This window comes from Lepisosteus oculatus, chromosome 2 (genome assembly GCF_040954835.1).
Source record: "Lepisosteus oculatus isolate fLepOcu1 chromosome 2, fLepOcu1.hap2, whole genome shotgun sequence".
NCBI classification, from domain to species: domain Eukaryota; kingdom Metazoa; phylum Chordata; class Actinopteri; order Semionotiformes; family Lepisosteidae; genus Lepisosteus; species Lepisosteus oculatus.
Window position 1 is genome coordinate 64491323 of NC_090697.1, and position 18983 is coordinate 64510305.

At 35.6% G+C, this 18983-nt stretch overlaps 1 protein-coding gene across 3 annotated transcripts; it reads left to right on the plus strand.

Moving 5' to 3' along the window:
- Nucleotides 1–5095: 5095 nt before the first annotated feature.
- Nucleotides 5096–17212, plus strand: LOC102691584 (coxsackievirus and adenovirus receptor homolog). 3 transcript variants are annotated; one of them, XM_069180562.1, is made up of 9 exons: nucleotides 5096–5196; nucleotides 6097–6221; nucleotides 8037–8122; nucleotides 11128–11297; nucleotides 11740–11944; nucleotides 12980–13132; nucleotides 13856–13978; nucleotides 14562–14700; nucleotides 15505–17212. In XM_069180562.1, the coding sequence occupies exons 3-9, from the start codon at nucleotides 8038–8040 to the stop codon at nucleotides 15764–15766; spliced, it is 1137 nt and encodes a 378-aa protein (XP_069036663.1). In that variant the 5' UTR covers nucleotides 5096–5196; nucleotides 6097–6221; nucleotide 8037; the 3' UTR covers nucleotides 15767–17212. The 3 variants fall into 3 exon arrangements, with proteins under 3 accessions (XP_069036663.1, XP_015199625.1, XP_015199640.1); XM_015344139.2 differs by lacking the exon at nucleotides 6097–6221; XM_015344154.2 differs by lacking the exons at nucleotides 5096–5196; nucleotides 6097–6221 and adding an exon at nucleotides 10652–10749 and having other exon boundaries at nucleotides 8043–8122.
- Nucleotides 17213–18983: the final 1771 nt, after the last annotated feature.

Consider the following 18983-nt stretch of genomic DNA (forward strand, 5'->3'; position numbering starts at 1 on the left):
GTTTTCAATGCTGAACATTGAAAACATCGTGAACATCTAAAACTGTAGGAAGAGTAGGTGGGATACGGTCAATACATGCGTGACAAATACAATGTAATCCCTTATGCAACTGAAACTTTCGTCTATTTTATCCAGTGAAAAATCATACTAAAACACGATGTATAGAATGGCAATGACCTGAAGGGTTGTAGGATAATAAAAAAGTCAATAAAGAAGAACGTTTTTACTCAGTGAAGTCCTACTAATATCAATATTATCTGGTATTTTAAAAATACACATTACTGTACCTATGGGCACTTTTTTAATACTGTGTACAGTATATATAGCATTATTTCACACTATTATTGATGGTATTTTAGGTTTTGCTCTCCAAATACATCATCCCAATCTGCAATGTTCTGTACAGTACATCTTCACATCTTCAAATATGTATGTCAAAATAACATGAGCAGATACATTAGCTAAGTAATGCACTATATAGAGATAAATACCTATTTATATTAGACTGTAAGGGACCTACAAACTCCATGATATAAATAATCTAGTTCAACACAAAGAGATCATTGTATCTTTTTGTATAAATTATTGTATTAAATCTTGAATACTGTAACTGTTTAAGAATTGATCACTCTTGTGTGAGTATTTTCCCTTATTTCTTACCAACAGATTCCTTGGAATAATATTTTTGAAGGTATAAAGTTAATGTGACAAAATACTTTGAAGTATATTGCAAAAGATACGGATTTACTTTTTCCAGTTAACTGAAATACGAGTTCTTCACCCTTTTTAAATGAGCTTCTATTTATTTGTTCCACTGCCTATTTAGCCAACACAAGATGGCAGTGTATCTCTGATGTGAAAGGGGGTTGTATTTCAATGATATTTTAAAATCATATTTAAAAAGAAATGTGTAGAATGTGTGTGAAGATATTACATTTTGTAGAATTTTTTAAAACTTTTAATAAAGATAATTTGAGTGATAATGTTGATGGTTTGTCAGGTCAATTCATCATATCTGGAAATGTTAAAAATTAATTAGCTTTTTCAACCCATCAATGAAAATGTGAATCATTTAATGATGACACAACCACAGCCTCCAATACTATCTAAAAATAGCTGATCATAATTTCTCAGTAATCCTTTTGTGTTGAATATTTTAACATTGAGATTACATTTCTGAGATTTGTTTAGAATCAGAGACTGCAGAAGCATAACTGAATCAGGTTTGTTTGCAGGAACAATATCCAATGGACTGAAACGTATTCAAATGAGGACTTAAGTAATGTGGCACGTACTGCTGTCTCTCTTTCTTGATCTATCTCACTGTGTGACTGTCTTTCAGCAGAACTAGTAAGACCACTTTTTCTGTGTGTCTGTGTCATCTCTAGCCTAAAGGCAGAAACCCCTGTAGTAGGCTGAGCAGTCCACATACATCCAGACATTCTCATTTGCATTAATGTGGAGGTTAATGAGACATGGCAACTTGCATGAACATCTCAAAAAAACAAACTGTGAAGCCTTCCAATAAATGTCTCTTCTAGAACAGGAATACAATAATACTTCCGAGAAGAAACAACAATAACAATAAAAATGTATTAATTAATTTTACTGGAGAACTGGAGAAGTCCTACAATACTTTTTTTACAGGATGATAATTCCAAAAGGAATTCTACAGGAACTCTACAGGAATCACAATTAAGTCCAGAATTTTGCTTAAATCTAAATCTTTTGCTTAAATCTTCTTCGTTTTAGTTTTACAAGAAGCCTTATTTTATGCAATGTATTTATTCTTACTGTACATTCTACTGAACAAATTGCTAGACATGAAAGCTAATAAGTGCAAGAATGCAGTTTGTAATAAGAACAAGAACTAAGTTAAGTGACAAGTTGCCAAAGATAATTACAGAAAGTCACACATTATTACTGAAATGTACTAAAGCTATTGTATGGACAGGTAAAGAAATCCACAGGGCACAGAGAAGAGAGAAACAAAATCTCCCAAAGATAGGCAAGTTGTGGTTGTTTCACCTACAGTAAAGGCAGTAAGTGTTCTGCTTCATTAAAACGGAATTTCTGAATTGTGGTTTAGTCCTGAAGTATTTCATCTGTTGTGCTGCAGCTTAGAGGTTAATTTATCTGGATAAAAAGTCTTTCATCTAGGGTCTGTGATTCTGGTCATCTTGTGTCTCACACTGGTATCCTTAGTCTACTATCAAGACACAACGTACTGTAATATGTCTAAATTGTGACACAATTCATGGTTTCAGTAAGGATAAATTAATCATATTGACAGACCTCAATAAAAGAGGTATAGTGTGTGCCCCTTTATTAACACGAGGAGATTATATCCCATGAGGGTGCACCTTATAAGATATTCTACCTGTTTAATTGTTTTAAAAAATGTTGAAATTGTTTTCCTCAAGTCTTAAATCACAGTTTCAGAAAGGTATTGACATAGCAGAAAGTTGTATGCAAAACACTGAAGTGAATTAGTTGAAGTGACACCGTATTAATAATTTTGCAACATGTTTAACAGAAGTAAACTGAATATCTTCGTAGCATAATGTCATGGATGAGTTTTCTTTTATCACAGTAGTCAAATGGGGTAATTCTGTCCACTATACATCTGTTTGTCAATGCGAGCCAAAGTGAAAAATCATAATATTACCACTTGTTTTGATTCTTCCTCTTTATAAGGTTGGTATGAATCACAAGGCGACAGACGTTTTTGTTAGAATTCATTACTAACTGTGTGCAGTGGTAAGCATTGCTGCTTCACAGCACTGGGGCCCGGGGTTCAATTCCTGGGATGCTATCTGCATGGAATTTGTATGTTATCCCTTTGTTTGTGTGGGATTCCTCCAGATTTCCCTCCACATAATGGTAGGTTAATTGGTTTCTGGGAAAATTGTATCTGTGTGTGCCCTGCGACAGACAGGCTTTCTGTCCACAGTTTATCCTACTTTCTACTTGTTTCTAGCTAGAATAGGCTCTGGCTCCCACTTGACCCTGTATTGGACAAAGCAGGTAGAAAATGGACGAATGGATGGGTTTTGTATTTTGCAGTGGAACACTCAATATTTTACAGTTAATTGAAGTGTTAATTACAGCACTTGCTTTGTTTTTTACAATGTTCACATTTGTCTCTTTCACCCTTTCACTCATTCTTTGTTTCACCTTTGTGTTACCTGACAGGCCACTCTACCTGTTTTTTCAGTTCTGATGACATCACAAGGTGCCCTTCCCAGTGTGTCACCACCCCCTTGTAAACTGTGTGTAGTTACTAGGAACATAACACAGATTTGGATGCCCGCATATCTTGTAAGTTAAAGAGAACAGAGTAAATACAAAAGGTACTTAAATTACACCTGTTAAATTCAGGTAGCAATTTTTTGTTTCAGAATTTTCAGTCTGCCATCTTGAAAATGAATAAAATATGTTATGCAATTTAAAATTTGCAAAGTTAAGGGTATTGAGTCACAACATCCCCAGTATCCAAGTTATACAGAGGCATATTTATCAAAATTCAGTCTAGATCAGTTTAAAAAAAATAATATTCTGTAAAGAAGGAAGATGGACAATGGGCTATTTGTTTCTTCTAATAGATAGATAAGACTTTATTGATCCCATAGGGAAATTGATGGAATTCTATTATTCTATTCTGATGGAAATGTATTATTCTAATAATTTTTCCAATACCAGAAAAATAGTTTCTTTAAATTTTCAAAGCAGCCTCTCACAAAATTCAAATCAACTAAAGGAAACAAAATTATTTATTAAATGTATTTATATTGCCATTGACTTAAGAAATATTTTCTGAATTTTTAAATTAATTATGGAACCCTGGACCTTAATCTAATTTGATAATTTCTTTCATCATACAATTTCTATATTCACTTTGTTATTATTATCTACAGCATTTTATGTCTAGTCTACAGTTTCTCTAGTTATCTGGCTTGAGTGTGAAAGAAGCAACATTTTTTTTCAAATTTCTAAGACCCTGTTACTGTAATAACGTGTTGTACCTGTTTCATTTAATTTTGAGACATAATAATAATTAATTATAATAATTGCTTACACTTATATAGTGCTTTCCTGGACACTCCACTCAAAGTGCTTTGCAGGTAATGGGGACTCCCCTCCATCACCATCAATGTGCAGCACCCACCTGGATAGTGTGCCAGAACGCTCACCTCACATCAGCTATTACTGGGGAGGAGAACATAGTAATGAAGCCAATTCATAGATGGGGATTATTAGGAGGCCATGACTGGTAGGGGCTAATGGGAAATTTGGCCAGGATGCCGGGGTTACACCCCTATTCTTTTTGAGAAATGCCCTGGGATTTCCACAGAGAGCCAGGACATCGGTTTTATGTCTTATCCGAAAGAAGGCACCTTTTTACAGTATAGTGTCCCCATCACTATACTGGGGCATTAGGTCCCACACAGACTGCAGGGTCTGTGTGGGACCCCCTGCTGGCCCCACTAACACCTCTTCCAGCAGCAACCTTAGTGCAGGACACACTGCACATAGTCATACAAAAACAATTTAGACACTAATCAACCAAGCTATCATGTCTTTGGAAGGTGGGAGTGTTATGTTCTTCAGGTTCTGGGTTTTCAGCAGTTGTCACATTAGTTGTGACAGAGTGTTCAATCTATTTTTCCACTCGTAGCCATGATGAAGAGAATTCTATGAGAAATGGAGTCAGTCTAATAGACAATGTGTTTGCAGTGATTCAGAATTGCCCTTTTAAATAAACTTTTTACCGCTATTTTTATTTTTTTATTTCTTTACACCTGTCTTTTACAAACCCCTTTTTCTGCACACAACAGGGAGGACATACATCCTAAGATAACCCATGCAAAAATGAGAACAATATGGAGACTCCACACAGAAGGTGCTCCATTTTGTAATCAAACTAAGGATCCAAGAAATACATGTAAGAAAAATGTATTACTCCCTCATTTAGCTTTGAAGAGATGTCAACAAAAAGAACAAGTGAGAAACAAGCAAAGGGTAGGGAATGTGGGTGTGCCCCTATATATGTCCACACCTTTTCCATTCTTCTGGGCTTAGAAAATGAGAGAGAGTGAATTACCTGTCTCTCCAGTCATTTCAGCTCACAAAGGTAGAGCAGACTGTCACTTGGATAGTTTTAATCTCAGAATACCTGCCACAGCCGGCTGTCAGGTGAGTACCAGTTGGAGTCTCACAACTTTTATTCATTTTAATTTCCATGTTCTATAGTTTTTTTGGTTTACTTTGGAACACAACCTGTCTGTTCTGTTTCCATTACGCATACCATAAGCCTCCAATTTCCATATTGTCTGTATTATTGATGGGTGCTTTTCATATTGTTGGCTCTGTGGACTTGTAGGTGTCTTACTGTACCTGCTGTGAGGCTCTCTACCAAAAGTCATGAAAACTAAACATTAACGATAATTTGGTTGTCATGAAGAAAGTGCAGTCAAAGGCTCATCAGTACTGTCAAACTTATCATATAGGCTGGATAATATATTGTATGATGAATCATTAGTTTGAATTCTTCAGAGTTACTTCTTTTTAATTTAATTTTTAATTTGAACACCACAGTAACAATAATGCAAGTACTTGAAAAATAATGTATACATGGGAAACCTTTGATTTCAATACATATACTGCAATAGAAAACTGAAAATTATTACAGCTACTTTAAGAAAGTGCGGACCAACACATTTATAATTAGAGTTATGTTGTAATCAGTTTAATTTGCTGTGGTCATTAGTAAAAATCCTGTGCACAATAACAACGCATTTTGTTGAACAACTGTTAAATTGTAATCTTGCTTGTTCAAATGCTTGGTTTTTACATTAATAACCTTAAAAATACTATATACTTGTTTTTAATTGTCTGAGTGGAGACTAAATAATTTATTAAGTTAATTTAACAGATGTACCAAAAGCTATCATTTTCAAAACAAATACCTGGAATAACTGATAAAATACAGCAACACTGTATTAGTCATATAAGAATATGGCCATAATTTCTGGAAGCTAAAGGGTTATCATCTTATCTTTAGATTGACAGAACTTGTTCACTTATTTTGCTTAGAACAAGTAAACACTGGAACTGCACTTGCCATGCTTTGGTCCAATAACAAAGCTCTGCCTTATCTCCCTGGAGAAGTTCACACAGCTCCTAACCACAGGAAACAACAGCCAGATTCACCGAAACGGGTTTTGTTTCATTTTTGGGATTTTTATTTTCATTAAGATGGGAATTGGGAACCCTTGTTGAAGAGAGATGCTTTTGATTTTAGTTTTAGAACGAATAATACTTTCTGTAAATCTGTAAGAAAATAAAAACAAAAATTATCATATGCTACAACACTAGCCTTATTAACTTGAGAACTATGAAACCCTTCATGTCAAATTCACATTCGTAGTCCCTCATATGCATTTACCAAACATACAGAATTAGAAAAGTGGGTAATCTTGTTTTAGACATACATTATAAGGTTCCATAGCATAGTCTAGCATTTAACCATGGATAGTGCACATACAGTATAAATATTTAATCAGCATTTATTTTCTGTTTGATTTGTAAATAACTGATATACTGTATGTTAACAATCTCTTTTATGACAGCCACAACTAAAATTTGTTAATTATTTTAATAAAACAATAATAGAGGCCTTATAATGTACTGTACACCTTAAATACAATATCACTGGTGTTTACGTCCACTGCTGTTTCATAAAGTTCACTTTGTGAATGAGTATCTCATTGGTAAAAATTGTTGCTGCACCAGTCAGAACTGAAGGTTTAGAATGTTGCAACTGACATTCTTCAAACCAACCTAATCATTTCAACATTTCTGGGTGGGGTGCAAATCCTCAATCACTACAGCAGTAGTTCAAGATTTGTTAAGCAACCCAGAAGTCAAAGAACATGAACACTTATGGTTGACACTGGTGTGGATTTTGATCTTAAAATCAGAGAAAAATCCAACCAAAAACTGAATACAAACAAAAGAGAAATGGTGAAGAAACTGACATTTCTACCTAGAGGAATACTACCTATTCACATGGTTTCCATTTTTAACTTAAAGTATAATTTGATAAATGTATGCTTGTTTTTTGTGTATTTTTTTGTTTCCGGTGAAAAATGAGTCAGCTTTTTTATCTACTAATTGTAATCTGTTGAAATTTTTGTTATAATAAGCACATTATTTGTAAAGCTATTGAATATTTTTCCCATGTTAACATACAGTAGAGTTTCACTAGGCACTGCTGTTTCTTCCCAACTTCCCAAAGACATACTGTACAAGTTAGATTTTACAGGCCATTGTACATTGGCCATCACAGCTTTGTTTCCCTGGCCCCTCTTGGACAATCATGCATGACATGATATGCCATTTCCTGAGCACCCATGGCATACTAGAGACATCAGCAAAACATTCACAGAATATCATCCAGCTCATCCAAATATTACTGAATTAAAGCAATCAGCAGGTCAAACACGACCTTTAAGAAATAAACAGTTGCATTTTCTTGCGCCCACATCTTTACTCACTAGCCTTCCAGTAATATATCCTTAACACAGGTTTATTTATTTTTTATTTTCTTGGTGCTAATTTGCATACATGTATTAAAGTATTAATTGTTGACAGTGTTGTTGTAAATTGCTTTACAGTATACTATGATAACTTCAATACTCTGTCCTGTATTTTTTGCTTCAGCCATACTATTGTTGCAGATTATATATGCCCATACCATTCTCTTGTTCTGAGATAGAAATCGAAAGGCAGCTAATTTAACAATCAGGTCATTTATTTGCCTCTGAAAAGTAAAAAGAAAGAATTAAAACAACATTTTGTCTGAAGCATTCTTTAAGTACTGTATGCGCTCATGGGGAAGGAAAACTAGCTTATGTGACCCCTAAGAACTGTATTAAGAAACTTGATTTTTTTTATAAATAATAGATGTATATTTAAAACCTGACAGTTTATTACAATATTATCTATTCTTCCTTACCATGTCAACATGGCAGGATGTCAACAGAGCAACATTGGAAGATCCTTACTCTGTGTTCCAGAACAATATTTGCAGTCCTTTGCTCCATCTACTTGAATACAGGTAAGCATGTGGTGCTAATGTGAACAAACGTCTGGGCTCCGGAAAACCATAAGGAGGAAAGATGTTTTTAATGTGTGCTCCTCAACAGCACACTACACAGAACTGCAAGGTTGCAAGACACCCAATGTGCAATCTGTAATTCAAATGGATTACTGTTGGTTGTCTAGAGACTTACTTCTTCAAGGATATCAAGCTGTTTCTTAAAAGAATGTAATTTCTTAATGACTACTTTGTACACTTACCTGTAAATAGGCAATTTAATATAAAAACTCAATATTCAAAACTAAATTTGCCTCAATGCTGCCCCATACCAGAGGATTTTCTTGAATATAGAAATTGTGTAAAAGTGACAGAAAAAGTTTAGTGTGTTCCTTTCTTGTGAAAATGTACTTATAACCACCACTATTTAATTCCAAACTGATCAGGTAGCGTTAAATTGCATATATATGCTCAAATAAATTGCCTGGGTGTGTGTTTATTTTTGGATTCTGATTGTCTGTGTAAGACAATGAATGCCTTAGTGCAGTTTCATTCCAGAGGATAGAGAAACCAGCTATGTTTTGCTTACATCACAGTTACCTGCTAGTCACAGAAAGGAGTAAGAGGGATGGGACACTTAAAACAATTTCAGTCAGATCACTGCACCCTGCCCGTAGGAACTAGACTTGTACAGCTGCCATTCTTCTGAGAATAGCAAAACAGAAAGGCAGACAGCAAAAAATGTGAACAAGAAAATGAATGACAGTGCCAGAGAAGCAAAAAGAAAAAATGTGTCTAAGAGTCTAGAGTCACAGAATGTGGGAGAAAAGAGAGAGTGGCAACAGATATCAGTCTTAGCCTTTATGAAAGAACAGGGACAAAGGGATCATAATGGATCAGCTACACACAGTAGTCCAGAGCCTGGTATGGACTGACACAGGAAAGTCCTTTCATTTTGCTGTAAACTGGCAGAGGAGTCAAAAGAGTATTATTGTAAGCGGCTAACTTTCTAGGTAAACAGTATATACTGTATAGCCCTGGGGGTGAACTTTTTTTTGGGGTAGGCAGGTGCATTATAGCCACTCACTAGACCGTATCAGTAGCGCCAGAAGCAGTCCACTTCCTCACGATCAGGTGCTGTTGTAATGGAGGAGAATAAAGAACGGAGGCAGAAGACTCTTTTCCCCTTGGAGAGTACTCATATTGTCGGCTTTGTCATACACCGCTCAATGCCAGCTACACACACAAATCAAAGACCTTAATTCCTCAGCTTGCTTAAACGCATCTTTTCTTAGCAGCACGCCTAACTCTCTCTTATAGTTCCTGTGTCGTCACAACGACCTTTCACCCTCTCACATCTGAAACTTATAATTATTTTTAAAACTCAAAACTCTTAACATTTACTAAATTATTGTATGTCTTACATTATCAATCAGGGGTGGAGTGGTGGGGAACTGCTAAAGATCTCCAGGTGTGTGTTGTTACATGTCAGAAATTAAGCTTAAAAATAAATAGTAGTTGCCCAAACTAATCCAAATTACATGTGCAAATGACATGGTGCCTCCTCATGGTCTCCTCTAGTCCTCAATTTAGTGAGTTAGAGCTGTGGACTGCCGATATTCTTTTTCTATACAGTATGTACCAATGAACAACTACTTCTCCTAAAGATATTCATACCGTAGATAGTAAGAGACAAGGTCAAACCAAATTTCAATCAAGCATAAGCTCTGCCTGACAGATATAGCTGTAGATAAAATGACTGGACATATTATGGATTCTTTGTACAAAACACTATACCTACAGCTCCAACCAATTTAGTGCTGTTATCAAAGTTCACAGCTTTCAGCATTTTGCTTATACACCTGATTTAACATTAATTACAAATTCAGGAAGAAAATAACGATACAATTTTACGGTGTTTAACTGCATAATGGAATACAATAATGGAATAAGACATTCCAGAAAAAAATTGCCATTCAACAATACGCTATACAATTTATAAAAGACAGGCATTAGAAGAGAGAAAGAGTGACAGCGGAAGAGAGAAAGCCATAGACAGTGTGTGGCAAAGAGAAACAAAATCACAGGGAAGCAAAGAAAGAGAAAGTGAAGACAGGGGCCAAGTCTCATTGAATGAAAGGAAATGAACTGGAAAGTTGATCATTTCTATTTATAACACAACAGCCCATGACATTTCCATATAACAATTCAGCTCTTCATACTGTATGTGCATATGTAAATATTGTCTAGTGCAGAAAGAACTGTAAATCACTTAAGTTGTGAGCTGAATGTGTATTCTCCTGGGGAACTCATAGAAGAGTGGATTTCAATCTGCATTTTACTTGCCAAAAAAGTGAGACAGAAGGGAATCTTGTCATTTATTCCCTTGGTCTAGCTGTTGTTTCAATTTGTATGGTGCTTTGTTATGTAATGGTAATCCTATTCCAATACAAGGATGGTTGGTAATGCTGTAGAATACGAAAAAGGTATAAAAAAATGTCCATTCTAGATGTTAAATGATCATTTAATGCATGTAGTATTTTCTTCTAGGAACAGAATCAGTAAACAGGATTGGAATGGTATGGACACCCATCACGCTGTCACATTAAAATAATCATCCTTAACAGAGTTAAAACAACGATATTGCAGTAAGCACAAAATGAAACATACCAAAATATGTTTGTTTCTGCAAAAACGTACTGTACCTTTGTACAACTAAAAGGACCTGATATATATGGCATCACAGAAACCTGTTATTTTTACAACAGGTTTGGATGTACTATAAGGAACATGAATGAAAAAAATTGTTTGGAGAGACTTAATTTAAAGTGACTGTTCTTTGTAAGTGAACAGGGCCCTACCACACTTAATAAATTGGAAATCCTTCAAGGATATTGAGAACTTTTAATGAATGCCCATTCAATTCTTGTTATATTTTTGTTGAATAGATGTTAACAGTTTTTGATTACATGGAAAACAGTTTTATGCATACGTGGTGTGATTGTACTGGTCTTCCATTCCTGTAGGTTTCACTGCGGCCATGCAAATAACCTCCACTGGGGCTCAGACCATTCAGAAAGCACAGGGGGAGGCTGTGGTACTGGGATGCACATACACCCCAGGCCCCACAGACACTGGAGAGCTGGACATTGAGTGGTCCAACATCAGCCCAGACATGACTCAGAAAGACACGCTGGTGAGACATACTGTAGGGGAGGAACACTTTCTCTGGATGGGGACTCAGGAAGAGGGTATACATGGCAGCAAAAATCTATCATCCCTTTTAAAAAAAACTGAAAAATATATAATTCAAGGGCAGGAATTACAAACTATTGAAATTGTAAAAAAAAAAACAGAAAGGGATTTTTCTTTAATGCACTGTAACACTAGTAATGGATTACATTCTGATGGATACTTAAAAATAAGTGTGCCGAAATATATATTCCCATTCAGTGAGTAAGAAGGAAGTCATTTTAAATGTATTATTCAGATTTAACATTATACGTATATTTACTATTTTCTGGCCAAGTTCAGCTCTCTCTCTGGAAGGACAGGTGCTTTGATAGGGATGGAAAGAGTTTACAGATGTATAAAGTATAATACCAGCTGCTAATGAAAGGTTGTTTTGACCCTGCCAGATCTTGTCCTATGTTGGTGGTAAGCAATACAACTACAGCAGCCCCAGTTTAATGAAGAGACTTACGTTCACAGCTGGAAACCCAAGCAATGGGGATGCCTCATTTACTATCTCCAACCTGATGGTCTCGGACACAGGAACTTACCAGTGCAAAGTGAAGAAAGCACCAGGAATTGACTCACGTAAAGTCACGCTCGTTGTGATGGGTGAGATCCTTTTCTGACGAATAGGCGGGTAGAAATCAGCAGTAGCACCAAGATTTCAAATGCAAAAAAGTTTAATCCATTTCATATTTTTATGAACTGTCATATTCTGGACCTGAGGTTTACTGATATGCTTGAACAAGTAGCTTGTAAGATGCGAAGAAACATCTATAATGTATTGAAAACTATTGCTTGCACTTATCCTCTCTGACTTTCTCTGTCTCTCTAAGAATAAATAGTTCTGCTTCTTTGTACTGTATCATCTTGTCAGTTCTCTTTTCCTTGCTGTGTTCCATTCTTAAGTACAAGTGCAACAGAGATAGTATGAAAACTAAGGAAAAACTATTTTACTCCGTAGGTACTGTACAAGTATTCTGTCGGGCAGAAGGTTCTATATTAGCCATCAGATTTCCCTTTTCTTTCCGATTTACCTGTTATGCATTACTTTTCTATTCCAACGCCATGCTCTTCAAGAGTTACTTATCAATAATGAGTTGTTAATCTTACAGACAAGGCATTACTGACAAAGTGTTTTAAAGGAACGATAGCTAACATTTATTTGACCTTACAGTAAAGAGTCAGAATAGTTGAACTAACTATTCTAAGATAATTAAAAGCCTAATCTTGAGAAGCTAAGATTTTGAGAGTAATTCACATCTGTTCTCATGTCTCCATTTTAGGGCTTCCCTATCCAGGTCCTCATGAACTCAAACGTTCCACAGTTTTTGTTTCAAGCCCTGATCTTGATAATTTTATTTAATCTTTAATGCATAATTCTCTGACAAGATCTTTTTTGAATGGTTTTCTGCTGTGAAACTGAAGTAATTTGAAAACATGTTGTTTCTGGAACCAGAATTTTTTTAAAAAAATCCATCAGAATATTAAAGAATAAGTATAGTAAGTTCAATTAAGGAATTGAAAATTCAGATGGATAGACACTGGGATCCCCTGGACTCTTCCCTTTCTCTCTTTATCTACCAATATTTTCTTTTCTGTTGCTCTGTGCTTACTGTAACGTCCTCTTTTTTGCCCCATCAGTACGACCCTCTGTACCAAACTGTTGGGTTGAGGGAAGCCAGGAGGAGGGGTCTGCCGTCTCTTTGCAATGCAAGTCCTCTCAAGGGTCCACTCCTCTTACCTATAACTGGTTCAGAGAGGGTGGAGGGACCTTGCCCCCTGCTGCTACAGCAAGTAAGTATAAGAGAGTTGATGGTACAGAAGTACAATAATGATTCCAAGTGGCCCAAAACAATTATTGGATTCCAAGGCTTGTGAGAGAAAAGCAACACAACTCAAAGCTAACCAACACTGTCAACTATTACAGTACAAGACAAACCCACAAATGTTTAGGATTAAATTACTGTACATAATACAAATCTTATCAAGGTTAATTGGTCTGATAGTAAAACCTGTTGAGGTGCCATCAGTCCCCAGGGCTCACAAAGCCAAGAAAGATCTCTGAGCTGACAGGCTTGGCCCTTTAGTGTAGGGGATGTTTCTGTTTTGGGGTTGTGAGGTTCAGGACTGGAAGATGCTTGAGAAATATGGACAGAGATTTAAACACAGCACACAAACAGTAAAAAGTGTTTTACCAGTAAAAAAAAAACAACATTTTATTACTCGTATATACCTTGTTTAAAAAGGAAGAATATGTTTGTTAGATCTGATTTTGTTTTAGATCTGGGCCGCTACATCTCAGTTTTGAATTATATGTAAATCCTTAGCTAAATCTTTAAAAACTGTTATTATATAATTAATTATATAATTGCACACTAATCTGCATATACTGTTGTAGTTTGGTATTATGATAAATATTTGATTAGTTCTGTAGGTGTTTATTTTAATATGGCAGGTTTCTATAAACTGGTTTATAATTAGAAAATAATGCCATGTCATTCATTTGTCTCTTTTCAGATCCTCAGACTGGTGAGCTCCTGATCCGAAATCATTCACAAAGCTTTGTTGGCAATTACCGGTGTGAGGTGAAGAATTTTGTAGGCAAAGAACAGTGTGTGTACAGTCTCCAAGCTTACAAATGTGAGTATACGACATGTTTCTCTCAGTCTGTGACTGGCTGTGTGACTTTTAATGATCTCTTCTGGCCTTCAACCACCGTCTTCCATTTGTTTCTCAGAGATCACCTAAAATTCGCAAACTGAAGAAAAGACTTAATTTCAACCAGTTAAATCCCATTTAACCGACATCAGGAAGAAAACCCTGTGGCTCTCAAGTATCATTAGTATTATGACATTTTTACCATAATATTTCCTACATTTGTACAAAAAAGGGAAAGAAAATTAATGTACAAAATCATAACAAAGTAATTAAATGGTGAAAGGAACTGAAATTTGAATCCTGAGCTATTCACATGATGATGCATAACTTTCATATCCACATTGTTTTCAGGATCTGAAAATAAGATTTCAGCTTGATGGAAATTTATTTAGTGACATAGAGTAACACAGATCTAGGCACACATGCAGAAGGTCTTTCTTAATAATAATACTAGACATTCCTAGAGTCTATATTGTCTTTCTTTAATTATAAAATCTAAATTAATAACAACTTATGCAAAATATTAGTATTTATGTGTAAACACAAGTATCCATTGTTTCCCAAGCTGTCAATAAAGCCGGTGTGATAGCTGGTGCTGTGATTGGTGCTCTGCTCCTACTGCTCCTCCTCCTGTTGCTCATCTGGCTCCTGATCTGCTGCTGCAACAAGCGCCGTTATGAGAAGGAGGTGGCCAATGAGATCAGGTTTGTGGGGCAGAATTCTCTTGGAAAAGCACTTAGTGAAAAACTGGGAGGGAGTGAAAGAGCTGTCATCTTACCCAAGAAACCTTTTTTTAAGAACCAAGGAAGACTGCTTGGCTCTTATGAAAGGGTTATAATAACATAACATAACATAACATAACAGGATATGGAAGGTTGCACATAAGGGAAGCCATTTTAACCCATCTAGCTCATATTGTTCCTGGACCTAACTGAAAAAAAGCTCAGTTATTTCTTGAAGGAAGACAGGGTTTTGATATCAGATAGAAAAAAACGTGTTCACTACTTTTGACTCCTATTGTGTAAAGAAGTGCTTTACTATTCTCAGTCTTAAATTCACTTTCTGTTATTTTATACGTTTATATGTTTATGTTTCTCTGTTGATCCTGAAGAAGTTTTCTGAGTTGCCATTGTCAGCATCATTGAGGATTTTGAATGCTTAAATCAAGCCCACTCTTATTCTTCAAGACAATAGATTTTCAGTTCTACTACACTGTTAGCTGTTAGCTTATTAACCAAAGTCCATCATCCCTCATAATTTTTTCCCCTCATTCTATGAAGAAAGGAATGGAATTTGACTTCAAAGTGGAGAGTAATATATTTTTAATTTAACATACGTAACAGTAATGAACTGCACGTTCTAGCTGAAAATTACTGATGTGAAAAAAATTAGCTACTAATGACCCCAGTATTTGTTTGAAAATCTACTTCATCAGGTTTCCTGTATTATAATCTATCCCTTTCTCTAGTCCTTTCTAACCCCCTCCACACCATCCATTTTCCGTATAGGGAGGACGCCGGAGCACCAGTGAGTCGTGCTGTCACTCCCACTTCCAGTTTCCGCTCTGTACTGGGTTACAGATCACATGCTGGTGTTGGCTACAACTTTGTGAGGAGCTCATATACTCGGCCGGAATCAAACACATACAGCAGTATCTACAAAGATAAAACAATGATGATACAGTCACCGTCAGCTAACAGCCGGCCCACAACTGCTGAAGGAGTTCCCTCTGTGAAGTTCTCGTACAGTAAATATGGATATCCTGTTTGAGGGGAACTGCTTCCAACTCATATTGAGAGAACGTTTTGTAAGTTGCATGCTGTAAGGTAAATAAAGTTACTTTTCACTGATGGTAAACTGAAAGACTACAGGTATCTGAAGTGACGTGATGGTGCAATATTTCTTTTATAGAAGGTTATCTGATCTAAATTAATAACATTTTCCAGATCCACCTATTATCACTGAGAAATACAGTAAATCTCAGCTAATTTGAAGTATGTAATAATGCTTTAAATTTAATGTTATTGTATTACACAGGTGAACTTTTGTAAATAGCTGTTTATATACAGACGGTTTTATGTAAGGACTTGGAAAATGGAAAAAATGTATTTTTAACTACTTCAAAACAACAAGCAGTGACATTAAGCTTACAATAGATCACAGCTGACCTCTAACAGTTTATCAGTTCATCACAATGGCAGAATGGATTGCTTGCATTGCCTCCCTCAACCCAGCGATCACCTTGCTCACATACAGTACACTGCACATCTACATTCCTCACTGACATAAGCAATATAGAACAGAATGGAGAGGGAACAAATGCCCATTGTGAAGCATACATGCAGTGGGGCTGCTGGAGCTGCATCCCCCTATCAGGTCAGGTGGAGATTGCTAAGAAAAGGAGTAAAAAGTTGCATGTCTGAGTGTTGCTGAAAACTTCAATACGGTATGTAACAATTACGAGCTATTTAGAAGACTACACATTCAGGTAATATCCTGTTACTATAGCAATAGCAATCTCAAGTTCCCTTAATTTACAATTAAATGCATTACATTGCAATACATATCACTCTCTCGTTCAGTTATTATTTGCCTAACAAATACTTTCAGATTTCAGGGTGACATGTATAGGTTACAGAATACAATATGTACTGCAATAACTATTTTTTTTCTTGTTATAAACTACTGTACATGCAAAGCACAAATTACTATTAGAAAAGCATTGTATTTAAATTGTAGAGATGGTGAGCATGAGAATAATGACCAGAATTATATTCCTAAATCTGCAACTGTAAAAGGTTAACAAAAAAAAACATTGATTTCTTTACAAGAAATGCATGCAAAACATGTCCTTGATGTAATACATGAACAACATTTTAAATCAAAAGCTTAGGTTTCTTCATTTTCAATAAAATATTGCTAGTGCATTGTGATAAAAAAAAAAACTTCCAGCTGTACATTTTTCACTTTGTGGATTACAAAATATTAATCAATGTTCTTCTTGCATACGCATGGATTGGAATAGACTAATCTCTGTTGCACTTCTAATAGCACTTTGGTTCCTCCAATAAAATCTTAAGAAGAAACATTGCAAATTAAAGAGCCAGCTAAACCCATGAAATATTGCTAGTTGTGTTTTATTTTATTAATTTTTGAAGCAGTGAACTGTGATCTTTGTGTTTTATATATTTGGTAAAATAAAATATCTTACAACTAGTTGAATTTTGTATAAATATATCTATTTTATATACTGTAATTCACTCCTAATAGTATTATATGTGCATGCATAAATAAATGAATACTTGCCTGTTTCATGTTGAATGTGTTACCTTTTTCAAAACACTCTCATCAATATTTTAATATTAAATGACAATTACTTTAAAAGTTATTGTCTAATTGGCACTATTTAATGCAGGAACATAGCTGAATGTGAAATTAAGAGAGAGTTGTTAAGTTGCATATAATTAAAAGCAAGTCTGTACATTTTACTACAGTAAGAATAAATTTATGCCATCATGCCAGAAATTGTATACAGTATCTAAATGACAATTAATTAGGTTTCAGCTAGATTTAGTTATCATTTGAAGGTTGCTATCCTAAGACTCTTAAGAGTTGGAGTATTCATCATTTTTTATTCTCCAAATGAAAGACAAAGTAGCAGCACCTCACCTGGTTCTTTTGCACAGGAGAACTCTTTTGGTCACAATATAGGGAGACTCATAACTTCTTGGTTTAACAAAATACAAGAATCTGGGTTTACCATTCAATCTGTGCATTCCACTTTCTATCATAATGACAGATTACCTAGACTGATTATGTTGATTGACTGTGTAACATCGCCCAACACAGGAACTAGATAAGTCTGTCACTTTTCCTGCATGGGACACCAGTCCATCGGTGGGAAGCAACGCTAACCACTGCGCCGTCTGTATTTTCAAATTCTTTACCACAGCTTTCACAGCTTTCAAGCTAGAATTGTCAGCTTGCCCCCAGCACTGTTATTGTATGTAGGGTTTTTTTAAAGGGCCGTATGTTTCATTTTGAAACCTCAACCTTCTCTCCCACCTTTCCATGTCTAGACTGATTTAGCTCATCCCCTACTCAATCATTCAGGCAACATTAATCACATTGACACAACCATCAAATTTTGTGAGTGAGGAAAATAATGAAGAACTGATGAAAAAAATGATGTATGAGTGTTTCTCAAGAAGTACAATACAACATGGAATGTATTTCTGTACAACACAATGAAAAGAAATCAAACATTATTTTACTATTATAGAGGAATACTACAGATGCAGCCATTCAAAGCGCGCGGTACACACACGTACCGGAGGTAATTGGCTACGGCGTCACGCATTGTGATGCACGATGACGCGCGGTACCGCGGTACATGATTGGTTGACCGACAGGGGCACTCGTGGTCCGTTGGTCTGTCGTAGAAAGATTTACAGTAAACGTCTTTACTGTGCCCGTTGTAGTATTGAATATTTATATGGAATTTTACCACTGAAGGGAAATCTTAGTACCTGAGCATAAAAAGAATAGGAGCATACTGCAACGCGTGTGAAGGCCATAAACGATATTAATGTTGGAACTTAAACATACAGTATATGGCTGGTCTCGGTTCTTTAAAGAAAACATACACACCAGTATTCCATTTCTCCTTAAACATTTTAAGCATCGAAGTCTTTAACTAACGTGATACCGGAGTCAACAAGCATACTTTTAGAATTTGATTAAAAGGGAATATAATATGGAATCGCGTATCTAAAGAAATTAATAACGATATAATTATATTCATGTTGCAAAAAAACTGCAACGGACATAAAAACTCCCTTGCTTTTAACAGAGCGTTCCATAATTTCTAACTACGAAAATTATTTAAACTGCGACACTTATCATTCAACCAGAGCTCGAAATATCACAAGGTTCCTCAAGAGCACAGCAAAGACTGTATTAAAAGAATCGCGTATCTCAAGAAATT

Excerpts from the sequence above, each read along its gene's own strand:
- LOC102691584 (XM_069180562.1), top strand. The coding sequence starts at position 8,038 with ATGTCAACAGAGCAACATTGGAAGATCCTTACTCTGTGTTCCAGAACA. Across the intron at positions 13,979-14,561 it reads CAGTCTCCAAGCTTACAAAT|CTGTCAATAAAGCCGGTGTG; the intron begins GTGAGTATACGA and ends TTGTTTCCCAAG. Across the intron at positions 14,701-15,504 it reads GAGGTGGCCAATGAGATCAG|GGAGGACGCCGGAGCACCAG; the intron begins GTTTGTGGGGCA and ends TTTTCCGTATAG.